This window comes from Xenopus tropicalis, chromosome 3 (assembly GCF_000004195.4).
Source record: "Xenopus tropicalis strain Nigerian chromosome 3, UCB_Xtro_10.0, whole genome shotgun sequence".
NCBI lineage: Eukaryota > Metazoa > Chordata > Amphibia > Anura > Pipidae > Xenopus > Xenopus tropicalis.
In genome coordinates, this window is record NC_030679.2 from 87,548,160 (window position 1) to 87,560,477 (window position 12,318).

The 12,318-nt window shown below is 37.7% G+C and overlaps 1 protein-coding gene across 1 annotated transcript in view; it reads right to left on the reverse strand.

Annotated features, from left to right (window-relative positions):
• Positions 1-432: 432 nt before the first annotated feature.
• kcp (kielin/chordin-like protein) overlaps positions 433-12,318 on the reverse strand; it is a 68,106-nt gene continuing 56,220 nt past the window's right edge. Inside the window, exons 42-53 of the mRNA XM_002931862.5 lie at positions 11,553-11,673; positions 11,392-11,474; positions 8,741-8,840; positions 8,074-8,162; positions 6,901-7,003; positions 6,375-6,517; positions 5,935-6,107; positions 5,569-5,680; positions 4,729-4,830; positions 4,029-4,193; positions 3,601-3,898; positions 433-3,193 (exon numbers count right to left, since the gene is read on the reverse strand). Of these exons, the coding sequence (XP_002931908.3) occupies positions 2,976-3,193; positions 3,601-3,898; positions 4,029-4,193; positions 4,729-4,830; positions 5,569-5,680; positions 5,935-6,107; positions 6,375-6,517; positions 6,901-7,003; positions 8,074-8,162; positions 8,741-8,840; positions 11,392-11,474; positions 11,553-11,673 (1,707 nt within the window). The 3' untranslated portion in view covers positions 433-2,975. The remainder of the gene's footprint in view (positions 3,194-3,600; positions 3,899-4,028; positions 4,194-4,728; positions 4,831-5,568; positions 5,681-5,934; positions 6,108-6,374; positions 6,518-6,900; positions 7,004-8,073; positions 8,163-8,740; positions 8,841-11,391; positions 11,475-11,552; positions 11,674-12,318) is intronic.

Consider the following 12,318-nt stretch of genomic DNA (forward strand, 5'->3'; position numbering starts at 1 on the left):
CCACCTCCTAAGGTGGCGGTGGTATCTTCAGGGTTTCCGATATGAGCTGGGTCTAAAGATTTAGCAGCATGCGTCATTTTGACTGTGAGCACCAAGGGCAATAGTATCAATTTTGACACATAAGCCACAATTACATAATGTGGAAGTTTTCCTGGCAATGACAATGAAGCTGGAATTATTGGACAAATGTGCATTGTGGGCAAAAAGCATGGGGATTGCATCTGAAATTGCACATTATGGTAAGGTACGTGAATGATCCCTATAACTATGGCTCCTGGGTTTTTAACGGGCAGCTAAGTATGTTTGTATTTTTACTGGACTTAATAGGAAAAATTATATATTTTATATATAGTATATATACAATATATTATAAGTTGACATGGAAAGTATGGTATCTGAAAAAAATACTTAAAACTATCACTACTCAGAGAATGAATTATTAAACGTTTTTTAATTGAAACAGTTTTTTATATAATAGAACAATAAATATACTCAAGTGTATCAAGAATACAAAATGCTGGATATATAAATATAAAAAACAGAAAGTATACAAACAGTGTTTTTTACAAAATGAGAGAATTTTAGTAAGTAGCAAAACTGGTGAGCAAGTTCAGATTGCAGGGGTAACACCCTTTATACTTTCACTGACAGAAAAAACAGTAATCACATTGCATTACAATGATATAGCACTTAAGGAAATCAGTTATGGGCTCTTCCTCTGCCAAGCACCTTTTATTCAACAGCTAGTTTGGTAAAAACTTGCTGTAAATAGTTTTCTTGCTTACTCCCAGTGGATAGACTAACCAGCACATTCTGTGAGCCGTGTGTATGTGCATTGTGCTGTAGAAACACAAGTTTAATAAGGAACAGGGCAAAGCCTGTAAAGCTAACCCAACACTTTTGTTTATCCAATGCGTTACATGAATAAATGAATTAGAACGTGGACTGTGTAAAGAAGTGGGTAGGAGAATGTTACCTGCTTTTACAAGTTTCCATGATACTGTATGATAAATCTTTATAAGTATATAATCTATAATTTTGGTGCATTACCGGAGTAGGTCACTAGGAGGCAATACTCTGTAAACAGAATTTTATTAATAGAATGGATCTGTCCACATAATGGAGCTGATACACTTGTTGGTGACTGAGGGGATTTATAAATTATTTGGGTTCTGTACACAGTTAGCTAAGCACCCAATAAAGGATCAGTTGGATCCGAAACATGTGCATTGTATAATAAACTGACTGGATGACTGACCTGGTTCTCCAGGGGGAATTTTTTTTATTGATTCTTAAGGATTATTATTATTATTATTGAGTCTTAAGGATTTTATTATTGATTCTTAAGGATTTGATGGTGCCTCCACTCTGTTTGAAGAACCCCAAGACAAACTTACTATTGGGAGGACATCACCTAATCTATATAAAAAAAAGCTACAGATGTGGTAAATAACTATATTTGCATATGGCCTTGTAACTGTCACCTCCCTATAGCAGGGCTGCAATGAACCCTTAGTTTTGTATTTGGTGAATACTACATACCCCAACAATACTGAACCAAATCTGAGCCCTAATTTCCATAATTAAATGTATACACAGTGTTTTAAAAAATCATCACTTTTATTTGCCCAGAGCTTTGGATTCGTTTGGCTGAATCCTACAAAAAAACAAAAAAAAAAGATTTGGCACTGCTTTGGCATTATGAAACCTAGTTGTAGGGCATTCAGCATTCTCTGGATATGCAGGTAGGAGTATAAACCTGGCTTTGCATGTTTAACATATGATACAGGTCAGAGGCGCATTGTTATATGCACATATAATATGACCTGTATTTTGCCAAATAATGAAACAAACTGACATGATAAAAAAACATTAAATTATCCAGAAATTAGTGGTCAATAAAAATATGGTCAGTAGAGTAAATTTTAGCTTGTGGCGGGGCAGAATTGTAAGATTTTCAATAAAAATCTGACATTTATCTGACATTTAATGCAGAATAAAAAAACATTTAATACAGGAGCTAATACCACTAACCAATGGGTATTCCTCATGTATTTGTATTTAAAATGTTCCAGCACTGTGGTGTGACAAAGACATATACACCCATATTTAACATAAATCCCATCGGTTGGATTTATGGTACTCAGGTTCATAAACTCCACCGAGACAGTGGCCCACAAGAGCACTGTGCAGTTCCCTACAGAGTTTCTCTCTATTTACCCGAATAGCGTCTGACCAATCTAATTAATACATGATTGGTATCATATGGTGAGTTATGAAATATATGTTAATAAAATGTGGTTATCACTCCTGTAGCTGCCCTTTGTTCTTCAGCACTGCATGAGAGGAAATATTAGTCCATCACTATTCCAGTTAATGCGATTAAAGACACATATTTTTCTCCAAATGAAACAATTTGACATATTAAGGACAGCTTTCTTTGGCAATCAAAATTAAACATTTTTACATATTGTATCTTGTCCATGAAGAATATTATCTTGCTGCTGACAAATGTATTACCAAATGTATGTAATTTTGAATCCTTGAGTAATTTATAGTACATTATTTTACAAAATATTTTCTCATAGTTACTCTTACTACGGCTACTTAAAGGGCTACTAAACATCAATCTGCAGTGACTATATGCCAAAGGTTCTTTTCAAGGAACAAATGGTGCTGGGTTCTGACAGTGTATATGCCCTATTCTTATTTCTATGAAATGTCTCTGTGAAAAGCATGTGAAAATTTTCATCTGTAAACCGGCTTCTCAGCAGATCATCAGTTTGCAGAGTTCAGTTAGGCCGAAATTCCTTTTAATATTCAGAGGTCAAAAAAGGGAAGGATGTTACATTCTTTTGTTATGGAGCAAGTGATTGAAGCAATTAAGTTCCATATTTGTGTAGGTATCTGTGACAGTGTTTCACACTTTTGCTGTCTGACAAGCTTCCTCTGGGTTATTGTCTTGACATTGGAGCTTATAAATTTCCATGGATGACCTTGGGGCATGATTCTGGAGGTATACAATGGGATTCATGTTCCACAAGGCCAGCAGGACACTGGCACCCAGGTACACATGGTTTAAAGCAGTGGGACTCCAACACCCCCAACGGAACATCTTTGTTAAAACAGGTCTTTGGACAAGGGGGGCCACATTCATCAAACACATAACCTCTGTCATGAGGGCAGCCAACAGCTATAAATAAGAAAAAAAAACATTGTTATTGTGATGTTTACATTTATACATATTACACTGACACTGAAAACACCAAAGGTGAACAAAATGTGCTATTACATTCCTCATCCATTCCATGATAGATTCTGTAAAGTACTGATATATAAAGCAAGAACAATTTATGGGTGGCAGCTATACAATGCCTAGTTCACTGGCCATCTCTAACAATAGCCATAATTAAGACCTATCAATCAGAAAGATATAATGATTGTATTCTAGAGAGTACAAATGTATTTATTTATAGTTTAATACTTAAATGTATTTTTTACAGAACCTGGCTATCTATGAAAAATTCCATGTCCTCTTTTTACTAGACTCCATAGACAGGCATACAAAAAGCTTACACTAGGTACACAGTGTATTATTACCACATAGAGCAGGGGATCTCCACTGTAGGATGACACCAGCTTCTCTGCACTCAGATGCATAGGCCTCCAGCACGTCACAAAGACACTCGTCCCCTGCACCGCAAGCACACAGGTCATAAACACAGGATGCAAAAAACATTTCAGGTGGGACCACTCGATGGCACGGTTCAAACACAGTAGACTTAAGCAGCTTGCAACGTCCATTGGCTTCCTTTCTGGCACGGTACCCGGCTTGTTTACAGGGATCCACATCTTGTCCATCCCAGCAACTGCTGCTAGAGTCATTACTGCTCTGCACCTACAAAATAAGTTCTTGTACTGTTATATCAATATTGCTCCTGAAATACCATCACAACTTTCCTATAGCAAGGCCTGCTATTAAAGACTATACATAGCAATTTGATAACATTAAAGTTGGTGATGCTTACCCTCCAGCTATTGCCGAATGCAGCTTCTGACAGCAGGATCTGCCCTCTCCGATCACGCAAGTCATCCTGTGGGTAGTTGTTAAAATTTCCACAAAGACCACACAAGTGATCACGGTATGTACCAGGGACACTGACTTCTAGATGAGATCGGCCATTCCACTGCACCTGTATTGGGAGAGAATGTGTGTGAATTTATACAGCTGAGGAAACCAGTTAAAAGCAGTCCTACTCTATGGAAGAGAGGACCAACTAGCACTTACAGAGTGCCATTTCTCAAACATTAGTAAGGCAAATTCTTGCCCTAGCAGATTAAACCAACATTTAAGCAACATTTAAGCACGTATGCCAGTTTGGGAATTCTCACAGCAAATGAAGAATTAAATTCTTCCTCACTTCCTGCAGGTCCAATCATTCAGGCTGTTGTAACTAACTGAATAATGGAAATGGCCATCCATGTGTATAGCTATTCATATGACATCTGTTTGTTGATCAATTAATCTCTTGCATTCCAATGAGAATCAGCCATGTGTATGGCACCCTTTAATTAGACAATCCCATTACAGAATTCTCTATGTATTTTGATTTTTAAAAGCTTGATTTTATTATCTGTTTCTTTCCATTTACGTGTCCTCTTGAATATACTCCTGCCTGTGTTGCAGTACAGTATAACACAAAAAAAGTTTGTATTTTTCCTTCATACCTTTACGCCAATGTTGCTGTTCAGGAGAATGGTGTTAGTCTTTCGCTCTATGTAAATGTATGGCTCCTTTAAGAATGGCAATTCCACAGTCTGGTAGTCAACCTGTAAACAGCAAACATCTGCATTATGTGCCATTAATCATAGGCAACACAAGTTGATGAGGAAATCAGCTATATTGAATGATAATAATACTTACTGGGGAATATCTATGGTGCAATATTGAGTTTATCTGGGCAATTTATAGGGGATGAAGTAAGACTGGTAGAGGGTAATAAGTAAGAAGCCATATATAGCTTAAAGAGATTAAATTCAGACAAAGCCTTCTGGTGGATATATTTTCATGAACAATACAGAAAGTTTGACTGGATTTATCAAGCATAATAATTCAGTCAGACATGGGTGCACCCTTATTCAGGAAATCTGATAAAGAAATTTAGAGGCTCATTTGTAAAGAGACGTATGGTACAAACAGCAAAAGGCTGTAATTCTGCATTTCTGTCACCTTTTTAAAGCTTTGACCTGTCAAATGCAACCCTTTGCCGCTCTATATGCAAAACTTGCAAACTGTTATACTCACAATGGGAAGGGCAGTATGCTAGTGTCCACTCTCAAGCATCTTCCTTGTTTATCATTCAGGAGATGAAAGGAAGAAGCACCAGGGAGACAATTCTCCTGTGATTTGTCTGTATAATGTCCCTTTAAATGGAGCAAAATGTTGCCAGCTCTTAAAGCATTGCCCTCTTATTATCTTGCCATGATGAGATCTTATATTAGCTTACCATTATATATATTGTCTACCTGTACCTGTATGATACACAATTATGCAGATTGTCTACTCACCATAACTACCCAGTCCTGTAGCAGTTGAACCACGGCATCACCGATTAGAACAGTCACTTCCTTAGTCCAGGACACACCCCGCAGACCACGGTCATCATTTGTGACATGAATACTGTAACATATTTGTTTTGTTACAGGACACATCTGCTTTGCCTACACGATGAATATCTGCAAACCATTTTTCACTGCACTACATATACTAGGCACAAGAAGCTTAGTGCTGCATAGATTTTATATGCATAAAATTAATATAAAAAATAATATCTATTTGGTTACGCAGCTTTGTATGGTTCCTTTCGGTCACCTAATCCTAGAGCAGCTGCAATGCTTACTTCATTTAATGGCCACAGATCCATTAAGTCTTACCTGAAGTCTCCTCCTTCACAGTCCTCACTCAGCACATAGGTACAACTACCTTGGAAATGGTACATCTTTCCATCAAATGTCCTATAATGTGGGTCGCCAAAAGCAATACAAGTGGCAGGGCGAGGAATACAATGTGGGCAGCACATTCCAGGTATAAGAGCGGGGGTCTCCTCCTGAAGACAAAAAGAAGACAGAGTAAATACTTAATTGCTCCATTGATCTGTATGCAGTGCAGGGTCTTGGTGAAAAGAACATGAGCGTATTATGATGATTATGATGTACATTACAAATATAAAAATGATTTACATGTGTAGCTGCATTAGCTTTCATGCTACATAGGTTTCTTTTTCCTTTAAAACCTTTAAACCTAACAGCACATCATTATTTTGTTGTCCATCTGCAGGTATCATAACCATAATTATATTCCCTTGTGGACTCACCGCAGTACAAGACACTTGGGGACACCTTTCACTGTGACAGTGCACTTCTCCAGATACACAAGTGCAGGCTGTACACTCATCCACCTGCCAGTGTTCATTAGACAGGAACCTCTGGCCTTGATACCAGCAGGAGACTGCAGGGGCTAAATTAGAGTTGAAATAGCATGAGTCTTGTTAACTGTTATTGCAAAGACAGAATGCACACATACTTCCATATGACCTTAAGCAATAAAAATCTATAAAAACAATCACAAAATGCATTTTACCTGCATCATTTCTTTTAAAAATGCAGTGAAAAATGTACTTGTATTTTCACTCAGTTTTAATAGGAGACATGCTAAATTGAATAAGTGCTTATCTTTAAGTTTAAGGGGTTCTCAAGTGCACAATTCTATGACCATTTGAGTCCCTGGTGTCACCCTGAAATGGGATTTATATCACGCAATGCTTAGTAAAGCTAGATATCACAATTTAAGAAATAATATTTCAGTTTCTATCATTTGGGAGAGCTTGCTTAAACAACTACCTTGGCATTCATGGCAACATGCTCCTGGTCTCCTGACTCTCATTTCTCCTTCTTGGCACTGAACTGGTTGGCACTCTTCTATCTGACATTCCACATGTCCCAGCTGTAAAATAAAAAAGACTAATGCACATTGTCTGCTTAGTTTCCAGTAGGCCAGATTAAATACATTTTATTGCTTATCACATGAATACTTATGGGTGAGATTTAATTTAAGGAAAAAAACTTTATTCCTAATTGTTATTCCCATAGTTTTCAAAAGAGTTTTCATGTGATAAACAGTAAGATATGTTTTTTCTCATTGAATTGCATTTGGCTCTATGAGAAAATCTGAAACTGAATTAGGGGATAAGCTTTTCTCATCACAAATTAATCTGGCCCATTGTGATTTACTATATGTTTGTAAGATATCCATCTGGTTTTACGTAATTCAGAAAATCCCTGTGTGTCATACCTGTATATATAATTAATTACCAGAAATATATGGTGGTAAACTCACACAAAGCTACTTTTGCCCCATAAATCTGCACTTTTTCCTGGCAGGGACACTATTTTCTAAGATGGCACACTGTAGAGAAGCAGCTGCACTAAAATTATTAATTAATGCACTGGCACTAATGGAAAGAACACTTGGGAAAAATGATCATAAAACAACACAGTCAGTGTTCTTACAAATAATATATAACCATTTATTAACAATGCCAAATAATGAAGTAAAGATAAGAAAATTAAAAGGGTTAAATGTTTTAAAATACACACTCTATACATTTTGATACTATTTTTTAAACTTTTTTCTTCCTTTTCACACTTCTTCGGTTATTTGCATATTTAGTTTACATGTAGATTAGACTACATCTAGTCTGCACAGTAATTATAAGGCAAAAAGGCAAATAAGGCAATGTCAAGACTGTAATACATTTTGGAAGTTTTATTAATTGCTAAACAGAGGGGTGCCTGTACTTGTGTTGCCTGGTGCTCCATAATAAACGAGCCACAATATGTTTACATGGGTTTGCAGACAGTGTACTACATGGATGTGTCATGAATTGAACTGTATACACAAATAAAGGCAGAACTCAGCATACAGTATCAGCAGAGAATGATTATTATGAGTTTAAAATAGGCCTGCATATCCAATAAAATAAGTGAGAAGCAGACTTTTTTATTATGACTCACAGTGCACGTGCAGGTCACACAGGGATCCTGCCTGTCTGTCCAGGTCTCTCCATCTGGAACGCGTCGACCCTCAATTTCCACAACACATTCTGAATGGGAAAGAATTCTGCTCAGTATCTGCATAATTCCTTGTTCCCTCACCAAAACAGATATAGTGAAAGACAGGTAACATGGCCAAAGAAAATAAAGCTATGATAAAACTCTCTTGCAATAAAAATGAAAAAACTGCTAATGTAAAGTGGAATATACACAAAGGGAGGGAAACACTGACAGAATGATGAATGAAACTATTCAATAAAACATTATGAAGGATAGATAAGGACATATTCAGATAGGGTATCCTGATGACTGTGAGAACATGTGATTGGAAAGTAGACTTTAGGATTGCTCATTCAAAAAGCAAAGTTTTTTTCAAAAGTGAATCCCTCTTAAATACATAGATACAATAGAAAGAGACAAAATACATGCCATAAAGCCAAACTGTCTGAGTGAAAACATTAAGAGGCACAATGAACAGCAATATTAGGGGCAACCCCACTGGCTACAATAACAACAGTATGGATCAGCGACTAATATTCTTTTATAAAGGATTTTTATTACCTTTACACACAGGGCAGCAAGGGGTCAGCTGCTAGTATTTCTTTATAACATATAGGATTTTTATTACCTTTACAAACAGGGCAGCAGGATCCAGAGTGGGTAAACTGCTCTGCACGGGGGCAGCTCAGGACTGGACAAGGCTGATGGACACACACCCATGTTAGATCCTGAAAGATAGTCATATTATTATTAAAACCTAGGAACAAACATTATTTTATAATGAGGTATCAGAATAACTATAGCCCTATGATGCCCTTAGGGACTCGAAAAAAGAAGGTAAATGTGCCAAAGTTCAACAACTGAAATCCTCTTATCATTTAAAATGTATGTAAAAAACTATAAAATTAACACCTATTGATATATTTCCAAAGATATACCCATAAACTCCCTACTTGCTTAGGTTATTTAAAGGAACAGTAACACCAAAAAATGAAAGTGTTTTAAAGTAATGGAAATATAACATACTGTGGCCCTGCACTGGTAAAACTGGTGTGTTTGCTTCAGGAACACTAATATAGTTTATATAAATAAGCTGCTGTGTAGCCACGGGGGCAGCCATTCAAGCTGGAGAAAAGGAGAAAAGGCACAGGTTACATAGCAGATAACAGATAAGACACCATTGTATTCTACAGGGTTTATCTGTTAGCTGCTGTATAACCTGTGCCTTTTCTTCTTTTGAATGGCTGCCCCCATGGCTACACACCAGGGTTTATATAAACTCTAGTAATGTTTGTGAAACAAACACAAAACTTTTACCAGTGCAGGGCAGCAGTACATTATAGTTTAATTTCTTTAAAATATATAAATTTTTTGGTGTTACTGTTCCTTTAAAGGAACAGCAACACCAAAAAATGAAAGAGCTTTAAAGTAATAAAAATATAATGCACTGTTGCCCTGCACTGGTAAAACTGGTGTGTTTGCTACAGTAACACTACTATAATTTATATAATAAGCTGCTGTGTAGCCACGGGGGCAGCCATTCAAGCTGGAAAAAAGGAGAAAAGGCACAGGTTACATAGCAGATAACAGATAAGTTCTGTAGAATACAATAGTGTTTAACTGTTATCTGCTATGTGCCTGTGCCTTTTCTCCTTAGAATGGCTGCCTCCATGGCTACATAGCAGCTTATTTATATAAATTATAGTAGACTTTCTGAAGTAAACACACAACTTTTACCAGTGCAGGGCAGCAGAACATTATATTTTAGTTACTTTTATACACTTTCATTTTTTGGTGTTACTGTTCCTTTAAGAAGATAAATTAGCTCAAAACCTATGTTCTTTTGGCAGTAACATCAATCAAAAATATTCTTAGATTTTCCGAGCTTTTAAATGAGGGAGTGCTTGAAGGGGATGTACACTCTCTGAACCATAAACTGTCTGACACACCACCTTTACATAGGAACTGTTTTTTTAATAGAAGTTTTAAAAACTCCAGTTATAGTCTTTTCACCCATATGCCTCAAGTGCAAAAAACCATGCCTCCAAAGTGCTTATTGTATAAATGAAAAGACACATTAAAAGAAACACAATTAAATCTAGTACAGGTATGGGATCCCTTATCCGGAAACCTGCTATCCAGAAAGCTCCAAATTACAGAAAGGCCATCTCCCATAGACTCCATTATAAGCAAATAATTCTAATTTTTAAAAATCATTTCCTTTTTCTCTGTAATAATAAAACAGTACCTTGTACAGGTATGGGATCCCTTATCCGGAAACCGGAAACCCATTATCCAGAAACTACGGAAAGCCTGTCTCTCATAGACTCCATTTTAATCAAATAATTTAGAATTTTAAAACTGATTTCCTTTTTCTCTGTAGTAATAAAACAGTACCTTGTAATTGATCCCAACTAAGATATAAATCATCCTTATTGGGTGCAAAACACTTAAGGTATGGAGATCCAATTTACGGAAAGACCCCTTATCCGGCATACCCTTGGTCCCGAGCATTCTAGATAATGGGTCCTATACCTGTACTTGATCCCAACTAAAATGTAAATAATCCTTATTGGAGGCAATACAAGCTTATTGGGTCTATTCAATATTTAAATGATTTTTAGCAGATTTAAATTATGGGGATCCAAATTACGGAAAGATCCCTTATCCAGAAAACCCCAGGTCCTGAGCATTCTGGATAACAGGTCCCATACCTGTACAGAAATGTAGAACTATAGAAATAAGGCTAGAGTTAGAGCTAGGCTAAAACACTACTACAGGTCTTTATAGCTGCTCTCTAGGCTAGAGCACTACTACAGGTCTTTCTATCTGCTCTCTAGGCTAGAGTGCCACTACAGGTCTTTCTAGTTGCGCTCTAGGCTAGAGTGACACTACAGGTGATTTCTTTCCTCAACTGGGTCCTTACAGATACATGATAGAAGCAACCCCAAGCTAAACTAAAACTGTACTTCACCAATCCCCTCCAGCTCTTACTTTAGCCTACCTGCCTAAGGCCCTATAGCACATCCACTCTGTAGATAAAGGTGAGTCCAAAGCACAAGAAACATGGGCTCCCTCCAATTTTATAAACTAGGGAACAGGAATACCTACCACCCACAGGGCACAGGTCACAACCTGGGAACTTTCTAAATAGCTGGGGAACTATTTTACATCTAAGAAATAAGAGTGCAGACAGTTAAAATACAGTGCACAAATCCAAATCATCCCAGCAGCCAGTAAATGCAATCCATCTTTTATTGTACATGTAACTCACGGTACCTTGCAATGACATGTATAGCAAGGGTCATCAGTAGCCTGGATCTCATTGCCCACCAACGTGTCTGTACAGTTACTGAGAGCCTCTGAAAAAAATGGCAAGTCAAACATTGACCCAAGGTGTTATGTAGAAATCTGTACTGTCAAATGATCTACAAACTTACGGGCACAGGTGGAACAACACTGGCCTTCAGCAGGAGGTAAAATATAATTTCTGGGACAGTCCAAGAGGCTAGGGCACTGTTTTTTGGTGCAGTGTCTGTATTGCTGACCATTTGGTAAACGCTTAAGGTGCAAAGGAAATGTGGAGTGTTAATGTATATAATGCACAAAGTAAGCAAGTTCTACAAAGTCAAAATAATTAACCAATCATCATTTTTCTTGTCTCTCACAAAAACCTACTGCAAATATTTGGTGACTTCATCCTGCATGGCTATAAAAACTGGAAGTCTATGACCATTTTGTAATGAATAAAATTATGTGTATAGTCTAACACAGTGTTTTTCAACCTTTTTTGGGCAAAGGCACACTTGTTTCATGAAAAAAATCACGAGGCACACCACCATTAGAAAATGTTAAAAAATGTAACTCTGTGCCCAGCAGCAGTGCCCCCCTAGTACACTGGTGCCCAGCAGCAGTGCCCCCTAGTACATTGGTGCCAAGAGCAGTGCCCCCCTAGTACATTGGTGCCCAGCAGCAGTGCCCCCCAGTACATTGGTGCCAAGAGCCAGCCCCCCTAGTACATTGGTGCCCAGCAGCAGTGCCCCCATAAGTCAGTGTGCCCCGTGGCCCCCCCTAATACATTGGTGCCCAGCAGCATTTTACTCTTCGGCGGCTTCAGCAGCATCTTCCCCTCACGCGCCCCGCCTCTGCACTTCTGCCTACACGCGACCGCACACAGGCCCTTTTATAACGTTGCGCCCCGTGCGT